Raw genomic sequence first — 16,138 nt, 5'->3', positions numbered from 1 at the left:
TCCAGCTCATGGTTTCTCAGAGCAGGGTGTCATTTGCATCAAGCTGGCCTTTATTCCTTCCTCAGAGTATTTCCTGGCTCCTGCTTTACAGTTTCACAGTTTTGTTTTGTGTTTTGTATTTAAACACAGACAAGATGGATCTGTGTCTCCTCCACTTCACTTTCAGTTTATTTTTCATTATTTAAAAATTACTTTTGCCTCATGAGTAAGAGCAACAGCTGAGCTCTGCCCTCAGTAGCTGCCGTGTTCACTGTCCTGCATCAGGATGTGGTTGAACCCTTTGTTCTTTTGGATTCCCAGCAAGTAGGAATGAATCCTGTTGACTACACATGAGCATACAGGACTGGCACCTGTTTTCCTCTGTTCCTTCCACCTGCTCCACCTAGGAATTGGGTTCTGCTTGTATTTTTAATTTTTGTGGCTTTCTCTTTCCCTACCACATCACCTGCCTCTCCTAAGCTAGGTCAGGCTTCCAGGCTTTCCCTGCTCCTTTCCACTTGCTGCCAGCACTCATGGCCTGGCAGGGACACCTGGTTTACAGAGCAGCCACAGTCCCTGTGGGTACTTTCTGTGCTCTTTCATCTTTGAAGTGGATGGTGCTGAAGCTGTGCCCTCCTACTCTTCCCACGAGTTCAACACTCCTGAAACTGCCCCTCCAGCTTTCCTGCCCTTCCCTGTCAGCTCACTGCAGCTTTGGGAGCTGGCTCAGAGTGCTGCAGGCTGGAAGCAGCACTCTGGCTCTCCCTGGGTGGGAAGGTGGGAGGGAGGAAGCAGTGCCTTGCTGCAGGTGAGGCAGGCTGCTGGTCCAGGTAGAGCTGGTGGGGCCAACTGCAGCTCACCAGACTTGTTCTTTGGCATTTCCACACCCCAAAGAAAAACATTCTGGTTTTGCCAGAGACTTTGCTTCCATATGCTTCTGACCTGGAATTTCCACTCTCTCTCTAGAGCTGGGGTGTAGCATCACTGAGGGTCACCATGGCCCTTTGTGGTGATCATTGTCATGGATTCTTTGCTTCTCAGACACTAAGCTAATGTATGTTCTTGTTGCAGACCTGCAATTTCAGCAAAGATCCTACATGGGGCCAGGCTTTCACCTTCTTTGTCCACAGTGCTCATTCCCAGTCACTCCACATTGAGGTGAGAGAAAAGCCTTTCCTTTGAAGACCAACTGCACATCTGTAGGAAGAAACCTCTTCTATGGAGCTCAGTGCTGGTTGTTTCTGTGTGGAAGTGTCACACTAGGGTTCCTCCTACTAAAGGTGGAAGAAGCACCTGTTGCACAGACAATTCTCTATTAGGTGGTGGTAGTATTTCCCGTTTTTGGTATCTACCTTTGTTCTAGCATCATGTAATGTGCAGTATCTTAGTTCAAAATGTGGGATGTTTCTGGCTGCAAAGTGCAAAGGACATTTCATACAGGTCTGTGTGTAGTAAAGGCATCAATATTTTGCTGCCAGAAATTGCAGCCATCATGATTCTCAACCAGAGCCCTACCTCTTCACCTCTGTGTTCTGGCTCGTTAAGCAGCCCTGTCTCTCATTAGTAGCATTTCAGCCACAGCCAGTTCTGTGGCTGGTCATTTGGATACAGAAAAGAATTGAACTTGGAAGGTGTATTGAGGTTAAATACTAAACAAACTATTACCTAAAACATATGTAAAGATTTACACCAGTTGCCAACTCAGCTACTCAGGACATTGTCCCCAAAGCAAGCAAGGAAAAACAAGTAAATCTCAGGGCATGTTTTTTCAGCTAAAGCAGTTCTTTCTCTGCATAGTTAGAGATGGTATTTTTACTCCAAATGTACTAACTTGTTACACTCCTGAAATAATGGCATTACCCATTTGGATGTAACCATACTGAAGCAAGTAAGATAATTTTGGTTTCTGTCTGAAACACCTTCTTGCTTTGCTTTTGCATTCCCAGTGGTATGCTTCCCAGTTTGCCAGCTAATAAAAACTTTTGTTTTCTTCCATCCCCCCAGATAAAAGACAAGGAGCGGGATAGTGCCCTGGGAACTTCAGTGATATGTCTTTCCCACTTACTTAAGGACCCAAACATGACTCTGGATCAGAGATTCCAGCTGGACCATTCCAGTTCAGATAGCTTCATTAAGATGAAACTTGTATTGCGGGTAAGTTGTTCATTCCCATATTCACTCTGCTTCCTCTGCAGAAGCATCCAGTTGTAACCAGGCAAAAGAGATGAAAGGTGGGCATGGAGAAAGGCAGCTTAGCTTTACAGTTGAGGAAAGTAGAAGTGTGACAAGGTATTTAAGTGAAATTAGGAGTGTATGGTGGAGTTGAGAGGTATCCTTGAGGCTTCCTAAAACTTAGTGCAGTGCCATGGCTGAAAATTTTCTCATGACAATAAGAAGTTGGCCTGAGAAAATCTGAGCTGGGGAAATCAGCACTGACGCTTAGGATTTGTTTCTTCACCATGCTCTGGATCAGTGCTTAGACACTGCTGAGTACAAACACAGTAGGATGGGAGGAGAGAACACTGCAGTGAATCCCAGGGGCCGCTTTCATCTCTAATGGCAGAGTCCTGCTGTTACAGTTTTGTGGTCAAATTTCCTCCTGGGTGGTGATGCTGGCATTCACCCCAGTGCTATGGGAGCAGCACTCACTGTCTTCCCTTGTGATTTTTAGGCACTGAATGTTGAAGAACCTGATCCGCAAAGAGTCAAGGCTGGTGTCAATGCCTCGAAGCCAGGTCCTGTGCATGTCATGGAAAAGGCTGGAAATCAGCAAAAGTTTTCCTCTCCACAAGTCTCAAAAGTACCTCCCATGAGCAAAGACTCTGCAGCACCTGAGTCTCTGCCAAAAAAGGACAGTGGAGAAAACCTGGACACTAAAGACAGCTCAGCAGCTGCTGTACCAAGTGAAACTGTGTCTGGCCTTGATGAAGCAGAGGGCAAGCAAAACCCAGAGCATGGCCCACCATCAGCATTGCCCAGAGGAGCAGTGGCTGTGCCCACACTGCCTGTCCTGCAGGAAATGAGGGTGGCACCCAGTGTCACTTCACTGGGGTCCCTGCCTTCTTCCTGCTTTGAATTAAGTAGCAGCAACCTGGACATTCATAAGTAGGTGTTCTTCCAGCTGAATTGTTCTTCTCTTGGGAAAGTTTAGGTGTTACTGTTGCATAGAGTTGAATTCAAGGCCGCTGAGGTGTTGGGTCTCAAGTCACCTTATGAAGAATTGACCTAAGTATTCCAGTTAACAGCAAAGTATCTCCTTTAGTATCTCCAAAATTACAGGGCACTGTCAGAACGGTTGTAAAGGGAAAGCATTCACTCTATGGCTCTCCTAAGTGCTGCATGTGTTGGCTTTATATTGTTGAAGAGCTTCTCAACACTCATTTAGCAACACAATATTGGAAATCTGAACATCCCACTTCTGTAATAACTTAAACACTTGATAGGCACCTCTGGCTGCTTAAAGCTCTGACTGTGTTTATCCAACACATTTTAAGGGTGATAATGCTGCGAACAAAGATTTTGTGGATAGATGTGCTTGTGTATGTGTCCTTCCCACAGTGCTCCCTGTCTGGCTGCTCTGTCAGGCAGGAAGGAGAGAAGGATTTTTCCCTCCTGGGGCACAGAATGGAGTTTGTGGAACCTTAATGCATCAGAGTAGGTACAAACCAGAACACAAACTCAGTTCCAGCTGCAGTTTGGTGAATTGGTGACTGGTGAATTCTCTAGCTCTGTGCAGGGTTTAATTTATAATCTATTTTTAGGCAATGTTTTGGATTTTAAGCCACTTTAATAACATGCAGAATGAAATACAAAAAAGGTCCCATTTTGCATATACAGGCATTCCTGAGGGAATGTGTAACACACTAACTCATGCTTTGCTGCCCCATCTACAGTGGGCCATGTAGGAGCTTTTTTGGCTGTTTGTGCTGTGGGACTGAAATCAGGTGCCTGTAGGGGAGGCAGGGATGGGTCTTCTGTGGAACCTCTGTGGTCCAGCTGCTTCCTAGACAGCAAACCTTAGGATGCTGGGAAGAAGGATGGTGTTTTTAGTCTGCTTGTGGGCTGTTCAATGGCTGTATGAAAAGCCCTGACTGTGCAATGTCTTGCAGTGGGACCGAGGTGCCTCTGGGGGAGATCCAGCTGACGGTGCGTTACGCTTCCATTCGGCAGAGCCTCGTCGTGCTGGTCAACGGCTGCAGGTACTGCTTGGGATGGCTCACAGAGGGAGGAGCTCTCTCAGCTGTGTCAGTCATCCAGCAAAGCTGGAGCAGAGCCACGTGCAGCAGGAGATGCCTTAGCACTGGATGACTTCCAACTGTGCAGCATCTGTGCCCAGCTCTGGTCAGTGCCAGCAGCAAGTCAGGGACAGAGCCCAGCGAATTGTGCTCACTGCAATAGAGATACTTCTACTGTCATCCACCCAAAATTTCCTCTGAACAGCACTGACAACTGGTGTGTGTCTTGGGGTGTTGGGTTAGATCGTGACAAGGATTGATGCCTATGACTGCATATGTAATTGTTAATTTAGGAACCCCAGTAAGTGGCCACACCCTTAGGAATAAAAATTTAAACAACTTCAAAGTTTATTTGCTTATATTCCAACTCCTGAGATAAATGTTTTTGGCTTGTGAAGGGTTGGTCTGATTCCAAGAGAGCCAAGGTATTAAAATACACAATATGCTCGTCTGTGTTTCTTTTAACAGGAACTTGGTACCCTCTTCCAACCGTGGAGTCGATCCATATGTTCGTATATACCTGCTTCCAGACAGAAGATGGACAAGTAGGAAGAAGACTTCTGTTAAGAAAAAAACTCTGAACCCCCAATACGATGAGAAGTAAGAAAATGTAAATTATTATTATAGTTGGAATAGTTATGATCTCAGGGCTTCTTAAGGTGTGCTGCTGTAGCTCCTAAGGACTCTCTTGTGAATGTTGTCAGGTTTTCTGAAACAAATGGTGCTCGGACTGTGATTTATAAGTACTTGGAGCTGGCCTTGCTCTGCCTGTGGTGTTGCAAGTGCCCCTTCCCTGCCTCCAGGCTGCATTTCCTTCTTTGCAAACTGGCATTCTCCTACTGGGTTTAGCTCCTGGTCACAGCAGAGGCAGTCTGCCCCTTCAGATACCTCCTAGAGCATACAGCAGTATGCTGTGACTGCTCTGCCTGATGCTTATTCTGACATCTTTCCAAAGGTCCAGGGTAGAAATACAGAGCCTTTTGAGACTGGACCGCTCTTTGGGCCCACAGGTGGATGTTATCATCAAGGCCTGGTGGGAGCAGGGTAAAATGCTCCCATCTCTTTGCAGACAGTGTCACAGCTCTGCCACTGAAATGGAATCTGTTTTGCATAAACCCAAACACAGTAACACTTAGAAGCAGAGCTCTTTTGAGAGGTGGTTTTAATCCCATAATTAGAGGAAGGTACACATGAAAATATGTGAATATTGGGTCATCCTAGGTGGCTTATATTTTTCCTGTGTTGTGCCCTTTCTGTGTAAGTCAGAAATGGAGAAAAGATTAAAAATCATTCATCCTTAACACTCAAAACACCAAAGCTGAGGATTCTGCTTATGTCTATTCTTAAGTAACTCCACTGATTTGGTGCCATTACAGCAGCTGGGAACAGCATGTCCTTTTCCTCATCCTCAGTACTGACGTATCATGTACATCCTTAATTCAGGATAATGCTTAGCTCCAAAGCACCTGTTTCACAGCTCTGACTTGAGGAAAAGCTATTCAGGGGGGAAGAACTGGAGTGATTTGGCATGGACAAAACTCACTTGACATTAGCCATGTGTGCCAGAGGCTTGAGTCAGAGCCATTAAGAATTTAATTGCCACGGGTTTCAGCCTTTGTCCGTTCTTGGTGTGGTGCAAAGCTGCTCTGTGAACTTGGGGGGTTGGCTCATGACTATTTCCTCTTGAGTAATGACTATTGCATGAAGACACGCTGATCTTCCATGGAGGGGAGAAAATTATGTTAAATGGCATTTCATCATGGATGCATGTTTTCCTCCTTCCCCCTGGCACAGTGGACAGTCTGAACACAGTGTTGTCATCTTTCATGAGGCCTGGAAGAGGTTTTCTGCAATGTGAATGAAACCTCACCCTAGAATTGCCTTTTCTTTGTGTTCCTCCCTGTTAAAGTCCTGGCCATTTGCTGCTGTACTCTGTCACTGTATTCTTTTCACCAGAGCCCACTGCTGCTCACAGGATTTTAGATTTTGCCTTAAGCCTCTTCTTTTTAAACTTTATTTCAAGGTTTGAATTTTTTGAATCTTTGGAAAATGTCAAGAAAAGGACACTGGACATTGCAGTGAAAAACAGCAGGCCATTCATTTCACAGGAGAGGAAGGAGCTGGGGAAAGTAAGTTTAAAGAATCTCCACTACAGCTATAACAGAGCTGAACACTTTGGGCTATCCTGAAATGTGGCTCCAGTAACTGATTCTCAGTAATAGGACTAGCAATCTGGAAACAACTTTTTTCTGCTAGATTTTCATCTGAAGTGAGGCTGTATCCATGTGGGAGCTGTGTGGTCTCATTTCAGAAGGGTGCTCCTGAAGTAAGCCCTGGTTCCTGGGCCCTGGTGCTGCCTGTGTGGAGAATGGCTCCAAAAGCACAAACACAGAGCTGAGAAAGGCGTGGGACTAAAGCCCACAATTTGCCAACAGAGCTTTGAGCGTTCTGTGAACAACTTTGATTCTGTGAAAAGTAAATTCTGTGCAATTGCTTCTTTGGTGACAGATAAATTTCCAAGTAGTGCTACAGGAAACTGAGCTGGTTGATGCCTGCTCCATCCTGGGAATGTGGGAAGCTCCATTTTTCCTCAAGCCTCAGCTGCAGCCCCACAGCTAGAAAGTGGGTCTGACTTGGGAGGAGTGGTAGGTTAGCTAATCAATTTATATGCTGAATAACCTACAAACAAATAAAATTTGCTTTTTAAAGGTGCGCATTGACTTGTCCCAGGAGGATTTAATAAAAGGTTTTGCACAATGGTAAGTGCTCATCTCCATACTTCCAACCTACCCACTGCTTTGCTGGGAGCTTGCATGACTGCTGTGGGAGTGAGTGATGGTAACTGGGCTGTGTTTGGGTGAGCAAGAAGAATATTTGACCTGCAAAGGCAGGACTAACTTGAGCTAATCTGGTAGTTCTATCTAAATTGTGTGTTAATCCACTGGCTGTGCAATGCCTGCCCTGTGAGACAGCTTTAATGAGATGCCTGTGTCAATTATAGTCTTCAGCATATTTTAAGTTGCCATAAAAGCCACAGGGGCACATAAGAATTTTGTTTATTAAAGTAACCTTGCAACAAATTTTAACTTGAATAAAGATCTTAACTAAATACTCTGATCAGCAATATATATGTATGATAAAACTTTAATTACAAAGCATTTATAGAAACTATTATAATAAGCCACTTACAGTTTTGCCTGTACGTTCATTGTGGTTCTGAGGTTTGTATGTTTTCCTGGTCTGAGGCAGAACAGAGAACCAGGCTTGGGTGTTTTTTTCACTTCTGTGTCTTTAGTTAATGGCAGGAGTTCTTCCTTCTTTCTCCTTCAGTGGAGCCCAAGGAATGTAGTGTGGGTAGTCCAGGAGATTGCCATCTGCACAGGCAGTGAGCCAATATTCCAATAGGAAAACCACATTTCCCTGGCCAGCCTGTGTGTGGGCAATTATGGGAAGAGGAAAAAAGGATGCACCCAAAGTTCCTGGTGAAGAGCTGAAGTTTGAGGCCATCTCTGGAGCTCCTTTGCTGTGCTGCCTGTGAAGCACAAGCAATAAAGCAGCCCAAATTCTCTCTATTGTGCCAGTTAACACTTTCAAGAACGTTTTCAACTACTGTAATTACTTATTGTGTCTGTCTTGCAGGTATGAGCTGACAAGGAGCAGACGCAAGAAATTCTGATTTCTTCTCGTGTACATAAGTTACTAATTTTTCAACTTTATACAAATGTACATATCTCTTGTAATTAACATGTTTTGCAGTCACTGCAAATTTGAAGCAGGCTCCAGCTCAGGACATGCAAATTTAATGATCCTATTTGGGGATTAGTTCTCACTGAAGTTAAACATATTTTCCCCCACACAGGGAGTAATTTGTCCTTAAAGAATAAATCCTTTACGTTTGCTATTTCTGCAAATACCCCCTCAAAGGGCATCTAAGTGTGAAACCTCTCTTAAAGAAGGGTTGTACCTGGGGAGATTTTAGACTGTCAGCCAAGTGTCATTACTTTGCCTGGCAGTCTGATGGCCCTAGGAGCTCGTTCATGTTGTTTTAACATGGAAGTGGTGTGCTTTTAAAAGAATACATTTTGAAACAGTATTCTCATCTGTAGGGCTACAGAACCAGTTAAAAGAGAAACTCTTTAACAGCTATTTTGTTGGTTTTTTTTTTTTGACAAACTAAGAAGTTGGTAGTCCGCTGTTCAGAATTACCTTAGCAGACTGTGGCTGCAGGTATGTAAATAATGAGCTTTCAAAAGCAGGGAGAAGAATTTACCAAGATGTCATTATGGTTTTAGTTTGTGATGCCTTAACTGGTTTTGTCCTTTGTTGCAGTACATTTCAAAGTCTTGTAAACCCAGATTCTGGCTGAGGACCAGCAAAGTTTTGTAAACTAACCTTAATAATATTGAGGCAAAATATTTTTGGAAGCTTGGTGTACTTGTTTCTGTACAATAAACTTTTAATGGTCTTGGATAAGAGACTTGATCTATTCCTTTCTAAAACTGACTTTTGAAATAGAACAATGGTAACTTCAAACCATCACCTGAAGCAAATTTCAAGTATTTTTAGCCTAGATTACATTAATCCAGTTTGCCTCAGTCCATAATCAGAGAGAATACTCACTGAGTAACAATGTGTTCCCATCCCAAACTGGTCTGGAAATGTGAACAACATCTTAAAAGAGGCTCTCCAGAAAACCAAGATTGAGCATTTGTGTAAGTGTGATGGCTATGGCAGTAAGAGCATCTTTACCTCATACTTACTGTGTCAACAACATTAAAAATGGTTAGTGGTTAGAGTTTGCCTGGTGTTGTGCTGGGTTCAGTTTCCTGGACAGATACAGAGTATATTGGTACTCTCTCTGGGATTGAGTACACTAGTTGATAGCAGTTAAAGTTTTTCTTAAATTGACCAAGAATAAAAAATAAATAAATAAAAAAATGCACTAACTTTTATTTATGTTAAAAAATCTGGAATTGTTGCTTAGGATAACAGTGCTTGGAGGTAGATGCAACATCATGTGCACCAACAGGTACATTCACAGGTAAGAGAAGTCTTGCTCAGGAAGAGCAGAGTCACCCATAACCAGCTCCCCATTTCAGGTTTTGCACTGCAGGTAAAATATCATCCACGTTACTGATCTCTACAACAGAATCAAAAGCAAAAGGGTAAGGCTTATGAACCCAGAATACCTTTGAGTTCAACCAAAATTCTAACTTAAACAGCTGGGGAATTAAAAAAACTCCTCAGACCTTTTAATGCTTTTGGAAAAAGATCAATTTGGCGTATAAGTAATATGCTTAAGTAAATGCAACCCCACATTCAATGAAAATAAAGTGTTTTGGTCCCTTCCTGAGGAAAGATGGAGAGTAGGGCAAAAGGCAGCACCTCCCCTTGCATCCTCCTCCTGTTTTAGCACAGCAGGAGTAAACAAAACACTTGTTAACTGTTTAGAGTTCTATGAGGAAGCGTTGGCATGAAGATAATTACTGTTGCAAATATTACTTACCTAGAAGACACAGCAAATCTTGAATGAGAGCTTGAAAGGGTGGAAAGAAGCACTCATGTTCTTCAAGCTTATTGATAATACTGTAATGGAAAGTAAGACTGTTAGTAAGAGGTGCAAGGACATGGCAAGTTCATCCCCTTGGCCATTTTGTTGTTCTGTGCCATAACTTTGTGAAAATACTGCTACTGCTTAGGATATAAAACCAAGGACCCCAATGTTCTGTTCTCCAGCTTTGAACCCTGCAGCCAATGATGGAGTTGTCATGAGGATCTCTGATTTCACAACTAATGCTGTCTACACATCCTTCCTTTCCCCCTCACATGGCACCAGGTAGTTGAGGACCTGGAACATTTGTCTGTGTAGTAAATATACCACCTGGGGGTGGCTGGGATAACTGCCTTGGAGGTGGAGCAAGATGCTTTAAAAGCAGCTGTTCTCCAGTTAAAACTGAGAAATGAGTGCAGAAAGGCTGAGGGAGTGAGTATTGTTAACTCAACATGTGTTAGACATGCTGCCTGCTCCCTTTTTAGTCTGTCTGTAAAGCACATACCAAATGCAAGCTCTTAGGTCTGCTACCACCTCAATGTGGCTGTCATCTGTTGAATGTAGAACTGGATTTGTCCAGTTTCCAAAGCATTTGTAGACAGCTTAAGGTAAACCCTGCCTTAGCAACTAGAACACTTCAACATTACACCTGAGACTTGCATCACTTTCTCCTCCCCAGCCAGGTGCAGGATTTGTCTCCTGCTGAAACACGTGTACCATTAAAGCGTGTTTGATCACATTATCCATGCAAACCAGAGGGTGTTTTGGAACCTTCTGGCCTCAATTTTTCCCTCTGTCAGTTTTATTCATTTGACAAGATTCAAGATTTGTTTCAAGCAGGACAGCAGTATCTAATACCCATGCTGTCACAGCTCACTGACTTCGTAACAAATGATGGAACTTTCTTTCAGCATCAGCTTTTGGCAGTTCTCAATTACTACATTCCATGTTTGAAGAATGGTCAGCAGTGGAACAGCCCCACATACCTGTGGATGTCTTGGGTGCCCAGAAGCTGCTGTACCTGCTCAGTCACGTTCTTATTAATGATGTCACACAGTTTCCCAACAGTATTCACTACCACAGTGGGTGGAGCTGAACTGTCTGTGGAAAAACACACACCTCATGATTCTTGTAACAGTAGTAACAGGGAACTATTTTAGACACAGTTGAATTCTTGCAGGTGCACAGATTTTATTTGGTTTTCCTAGATCTGGGCCTACACGTCCCATCATTCAGAGAAAACAGAATGCCTGTGGTCAGCTAGGAATGGGGATTCTCTCACTAATCCTTTAGTGGCTAAAAAAATTTTTGGCAGAGCTGTGTGTTCACAGCAGAGAGGGTACTGAAGTGCATCATTGCAATGTCAGTGGAAATCAGCCAACTGAAATTACATATATAGAGGTGTTATTTAGTTTCTTGTGACACAGCAGACACACTACAGGGGCTAGACCAATAAGGAGCCTGCTTAACAAACATTTTATTAACACCCAGAACTTGTTTTGGTATTGAATTTTAATCAGTGCTGTGACTGAAAGTGGCAGCCTCCTTGTCCTTTTCTCCCTCAGTTTCAGAACTAGACTTGGACAAGGCATCCTCTGAGCTGCAGTTATTAGAGGGAGGCCAGGTTTCCTCATCTCCCATGCTGGCTGCATGGAACACTGCTTCCCTCCTTGAAGGAGGCTCAGCAGCCCAGGAGCCTTGCTCTGGGGCTGGACATCCTACAGCCCAGCCCAACCTTTTAACAGAAGCAGCAGCAGCTGCTGCTCTACAGAAGTTCCCACCAGAAGGGAAATAACCAACTACAGCTCTGAGTACTGACAGTTTTGACATTCAACAGCTTTGAAAACTTGAAAAACTTTTGGTTTTTAAGTTTAGCAGCGTAAGATGGAACTTACTGAGGGTTACACTTGAATAAATTACTGAATTGAAATCTGTATCCAAGGCTGAGTTATTTTCTTGCTTAAACTTGTTATCTTTCAAGTGAAGAATGAACAATTATGAAGTCACCTCACTGAAAAAAAAACTTTGTGGAAAAAAATAAAAATTCTATTTCCCCTGTTACTCCCTTCTTCTGCCTCCCTGCTATTCCTCAGCAACTGCTAAAGGATTACAAATAATGGAGATTTTCTATTTCAACAGTTAACTCACAGGAACAGATTTTTATTTTCCCAGTGAAGGAAATACCTGGTTCATTCATTTCTCAACATTTTTTTCTATGAAGGTCAGCTTTTCACCTATCTTCTTTCTTTGGAATGGTGTGAACAAGCAGCAGTCTTTACCTAGTTCCAGGAGCTCATGGAGATTCCTCATGGCATTGGTCATTTCCTCCAGCTTTATGTAAACCTCATTCATCCGTGGATAAACACCATTCAGAGAATTCACATCAAACAACTTCTGGAAGTGAGAGACTATGGCAGATAGGGCCTGCACAGACTGTGTCTGGCTGTTCTGGAGCAAGCAGGAAGAACTCATCAATGGTATTGCTTAACAAGGCAAGGGTGCTTTTAGCTGTGAAACATTCTTAAAACCAGTCTGAAGAACAGGTGTAACTTCCCTTATGAAACTCAGCGTTTTAAATATTTTTAAATCTGAAGACATAGTTTCAATAGCTTTCAGGCACAAAACTATACCAAACTCAAAATACTCATTTGAAAGCTTTCTTCTCTGTTGCTGAGAGAAGCATTTTTGTATTCCCAGCCCTGAGAGACAGAACAGGAAAACTCCTGAGGCTACAGGGCAATGCAAATTCACTGCTGGTCAAGTGCCTTTGATTAAAGCAGCCTTCCCCAAGGTGAATTTATCCATTATGCTAAAACAATCTTTGACTATTGAATGTCTTCAAATAGGTATTTCTTAAATGCTGCAAGCCTTTCAAATGCACCAATCTAATCACTGTGAAAAATGCATTTAAGAATTCCACATTAACTTATGATTATAAACCTCTGGTAAAAAAATACCTTTTCCTTATGTTCTAATTCTTCCAAAATTGCATCTACTATCAACTGAAGGTCTTCAACTCGTATGGATTCTCTATTATCCTGTGGATCTTTAGTGTTCCAAGGCAGCAATTCCAGAGACAGTTTTCTCAAGGACCTATGCAAATCCTTTTAAAAGAAGGGAGAGGAGCCAACTTATTTTAGAAACTGCTTAAAGCTGTCTTTATTATAGAAACAGGCATTTTTCGGTTTCTCATATGCAGTAACATTCCAGCACTGAAGAGGTTAAGGTTTTAATTTTCATTAATTTAAGGACAGTGTCTTGCTGACATTCTTTGACTTGAAAAGAACAGAGTAAAAAATATTATATTTGCTATGTATTACAGTTTCAGTGAAATAGGAAGTATTGGTCACAAAGAGTTTGGCTTTAAACAAAACTATTTCACTTAAACTTTGGATCAAAAAGTCACTGTTCTGTTCTGGTCAGACAAAAGGAAGGAAGAGAATGCACCATCATTAATGTATGAAGTCCAGACTCTAGAACTTAAGGTTCTTCTCAGGGACTCGGTTAATAAAATGAAATAAAAGATTTACACAGAGAAGTATCTTTGGTACATATTTCACATGGACAGCAGATTATTTGTAAAATGTAACAGCAAGCCAGGCAATAACAAAAGCTACACACAAAAGCCTTCACAACTACACATAGGGAGGGATGGAGGAGTGCGGAGCAGATGAAAGAAAGACCAAGAAACAGAGTACAACAATGTGCTGTTACCTTTAGAGCTATGAGCTGATCTGCCCACATTTCTATGGTGAGTGGAAGGTGCTCAAATCCACATCCCTGTCCATTCTCTTTAATGGAATTTTGCACTGGCCCTTTGCTGGGCCGGAATATTAATGGAGGAGCTCTTGAGCTTCGCAAAATAGAATCAATACGGGACAAAACCTTCAACAACAAATAAAAAATGTTATTGCTCAAATAGGTTTGATGGTTTGTAATAAAATTCCTCTCTATCACAGTCATGATAGCCTAAAATGAAGTCATAAATAGGTTCAACATTACTATTGATGAATTTTACACATGCAATGAACATGCAATAAACTCGAAGATTTCAACATACGCTAGCTAGAAGATATGTAAAAAAAAATGCAAGTATATACTTCCCTTTGAGGAATAGTTAACATTTATCCACCTGAGGCATTGTAATGCCCACAGTTTACAGTTTGCTAAGTTTTATCATATTTAGGCTTTTTAATTAAAAGGAAAATAAAAACCACTATCATAGAAGATCTTGAACAAATCCCCTGTCCTGAACAGACTTCAGCTAAATCATATTTACCAGCATAGTGTCTGCTTCCTTGCTGTGTTTTCAGGTAGTTTACACTCAGAACAAGAACCAGCCTACATTGACTGCCAAATCCAGAACATGACTCATCTTGCACAGGGGATTTAACAGGCATTCTTAGCCTCAGTCCAGCACGCTCCAGTTGACACAGCTAAACAGAACATGTGTAATGTTTCATTGTGACAGTGCTAGAAACATGCAGAACAAATATAATTTGAGTACCTGCAAGTATTGCTGGCAAGCTACCTGCAGCTGATCCACTCCTGCAACTCTCCCAGAGTCTTTCTTTTCTTCTCTTTTTTCTTCAGTCCTGCTCCCTGAAGATCTGCACAAAAATACACACAGTGGGTCACACAAGCAGCCCTAGCAGGAGGTACCACCTTTTCACTTGATGGAAGAACCAGGTGTGTAGCACTTATATTTGCACCTACAAAGTAAAATCCATGTTATGATGCTGGCCAATAGAATTCCCTCAGACCCAAGCAGCACAGACTGACAACACAATACCTAATGCAAATATCATTAATTTAACAAGTCTCCAGGCTGAGGCTATGCCAGACTTCTTGCTGATTTAGAAGGGACACCACTAGTTTTCCTATTGCTAGAGTTCTACTATGGCTGAAGACTTAAAATCCAGAATTTTACTCTAAAGGTTCAAATTCCAAGCTCAGTTGCTATCTGCTTCTGCTGGAACATCTTTCCTGGCTAATTATAAAAAGCTCACTACTACTCTTCATTTAAATGATACCTACTGCACTAGAATAGACCATTTAAATATACACAACATGTACATTTATTTTAAAGCTTAAGTGATGTCTTTTCAGGCTATAAAATATTTAGCATTCAGTATGCACATAGACAAGTGTCTAGGTGAAATTACAGACAAAAACACTTTGTCAGTACTGGATATTTTATATCTTCCATGTATTTTCTTAGCAATATTTCAGAAAAAAACCAGTCAATTTCTAAGAATAATATGGACATAGCTTCAGTAGCTGCAGCATTTTGCCAACTCACACTTTCACATTCATAATCCATAATGAAACCAGTAGCTGCCTTTACAGCTAATGGAAGCAGCAAACACCACAGATGGCCCTGTAAATACTGCCAGCAAAAGAATTCAAATCAAATCCAGGAAGACAAAATGAAATAAAAAACCCCACACTGCTGTGCCCCCATTTGGAGACCCTGCCATCATTTCAGAATTACAGAGGGCTTTAGAGGTCCCTAGAGCACTTGCTGCCCATAGCCAGGCTCCAAAGAATGCTGATAAGGCACATGTTCTATAAGCTACTCTCTACATTGTGGGTTTCAGAGTAACTTTGCCTTCAGAAGTCCAGAGGATTCATGAAAGTCTCTGAAAGAATATACTTACTGGGGAGTTTTCTTCAAAGTTTTTTGTAGTTTCTTCACTTGGTGCTTGTAAAATTTTAACTCCTGTGCAGATGGCCTGCTAGAAAGAAAAAGTACCATGTTATATGTCTTCCATTGGAAAGTATCTATAAAATTCATCCAAGCAAAAAAGGAAGAAAGCTTTGCCAGTGCCAAAACATCATTCTGGGAATTAATTTCTGCTACATCTCTGCATGACAACAGCAATAAAGAGCAAACTAACCATTAGCAGCTTAGGCTATTAACAGTGTAGGGAGAAGAGTGTGGCTGTTGCTGCCATTTCTCATTTCTTTGATTACAGATTCCACACCTCATTTTTACAGTTGCTGGTGCTTTGTAAAGCAAAGTCCACTGAAATGGCCTTACAACGGATGATACTTATCCCTTCTCACCTTATTTCCAAATCTTTCTTGAGATTTATATTTTCAAGCAAAAGCTGTTCCTTCTTGGCTTTTGTTTCAGTGAGTTGCTTCTGGAAAGACTGCAACAAAGACTGGGTTATTTCTTTTATTGCACTCATTTCATAATGAACAAGCTTCAACACTTTAAAGCATGTACATGTTAAGAAGGGCTCCCAATTATTTGGACAGCAAAACAGCATGGATGAGGAATCAGATGATGGACACCAAGAGCCTGGTGCAGTAGACCCCAGGTGGAGCACTGTGACTAAGGAGGTCTATGCAACCAACCCTCAGC

The 16,138-nt window shown here is 42.0% G+C and overlaps 2 protein-coding genes across 16 annotated transcripts in view; one reads left to right on the top strand and one right to left on the bottom strand.

The window, feature by feature from the left end:
• Window positions 1-8,684, top strand: part of ESYT3 (extended synaptotagmin 3) — a 45,740-nt gene extending 37,056 nt beyond the window's left edge. For all 3 annotated transcript variants that reach the window (XM_033516233.1, XM_033516234.1, XM_015634307.3), the window contains 8 exons: window positions 1,051-1,137; window positions 1,984-2,133; window positions 2,651-3,084; window positions 4,089-4,178; window positions 4,683-4,814; window positions 6,238-6,343; window positions 6,924-6,973; window positions 7,854-8,684. In XM_033516233.1, coding sequence (XP_033372124.1) covers window positions 1,051-1,137; window positions 1,984-2,133; window positions 2,651-3,084; window positions 4,089-4,178; window positions 4,683-4,814; window positions 6,238-6,343; window positions 6,924-6,973; window positions 7,854-7,890 — 1,086 coding nt within the window. In that variant the 3' untranslated portion in view covers window positions 7,891-8,684. The remainder of the gene's footprint in view (window positions 1-1,050; window positions 1,138-1,983; window positions 2,134-2,650; window positions 3,085-4,088; window positions 4,179-4,682; window positions 4,815-6,237; window positions 6,344-6,923; window positions 6,974-7,853) is intronic.
• The window catches only part of CEP70 (centrosomal protein 70), a 26,232-nt gene continuing 14,632 nt past the window's right edge, over window positions 4,539-16,138 (bottom strand). For 5 of the 13 annotated variants that reach the window (XM_033516235.1, XM_033516239.1, XM_033516242.1 and 2 more), the window contains 9 exons: window positions 15,835-15,923; window positions 15,426-15,503; window positions 14,273-14,375; window positions 13,480-13,650; window positions 12,723-12,869; window positions 12,045-12,213; window positions 10,752-10,866; window positions 9,721-9,800; window positions 6,343-7,746 (listed from right to left, as the gene is read on the bottom strand). In XM_033516235.1, the coding sequence (XP_033372126.1) occupies window positions 7,658-7,746; window positions 9,721-9,800; window positions 10,752-10,866; window positions 12,045-12,213; window positions 12,723-12,869; window positions 13,480-13,650; window positions 14,273-14,375; window positions 15,426-15,503; window positions 15,835-15,923 (1,041 nt within the window). In that variant the 3' untranslated portion in view covers window positions 6,343-7,657. Of the gene's footprint in view, window positions 4,738-6,342; window positions 7,747-9,140; window positions 9,355-9,720; window positions 9,801-10,751; window positions 10,867-12,044; window positions 12,214-12,722; window positions 12,870-13,479; window positions 13,651-14,272; window positions 14,376-15,425; window positions 15,504-15,834; window positions 15,924-16,138 lie in introns of those variants that run through there. The other 8 variants (XM_033516236.1, XM_033516240.1, XM_033516237.1 and 5 more) reach the window with 6 other exon arrangements.

The sequence above is a fragment of the Parus major genome, chromosome 7, assembly GCF_001522545.3.
Source record: "Parus major isolate Abel chromosome 7, Parus_major1.1, whole genome shotgun sequence".
Taxonomy (NCBI): Eukaryota; Metazoa; Chordata; class Aves; order Passeriformes; family Paridae; genus Parus; species Parus major.
This window is presented reverse-complemented; position numbering and strand designations above follow the sequence as displayed.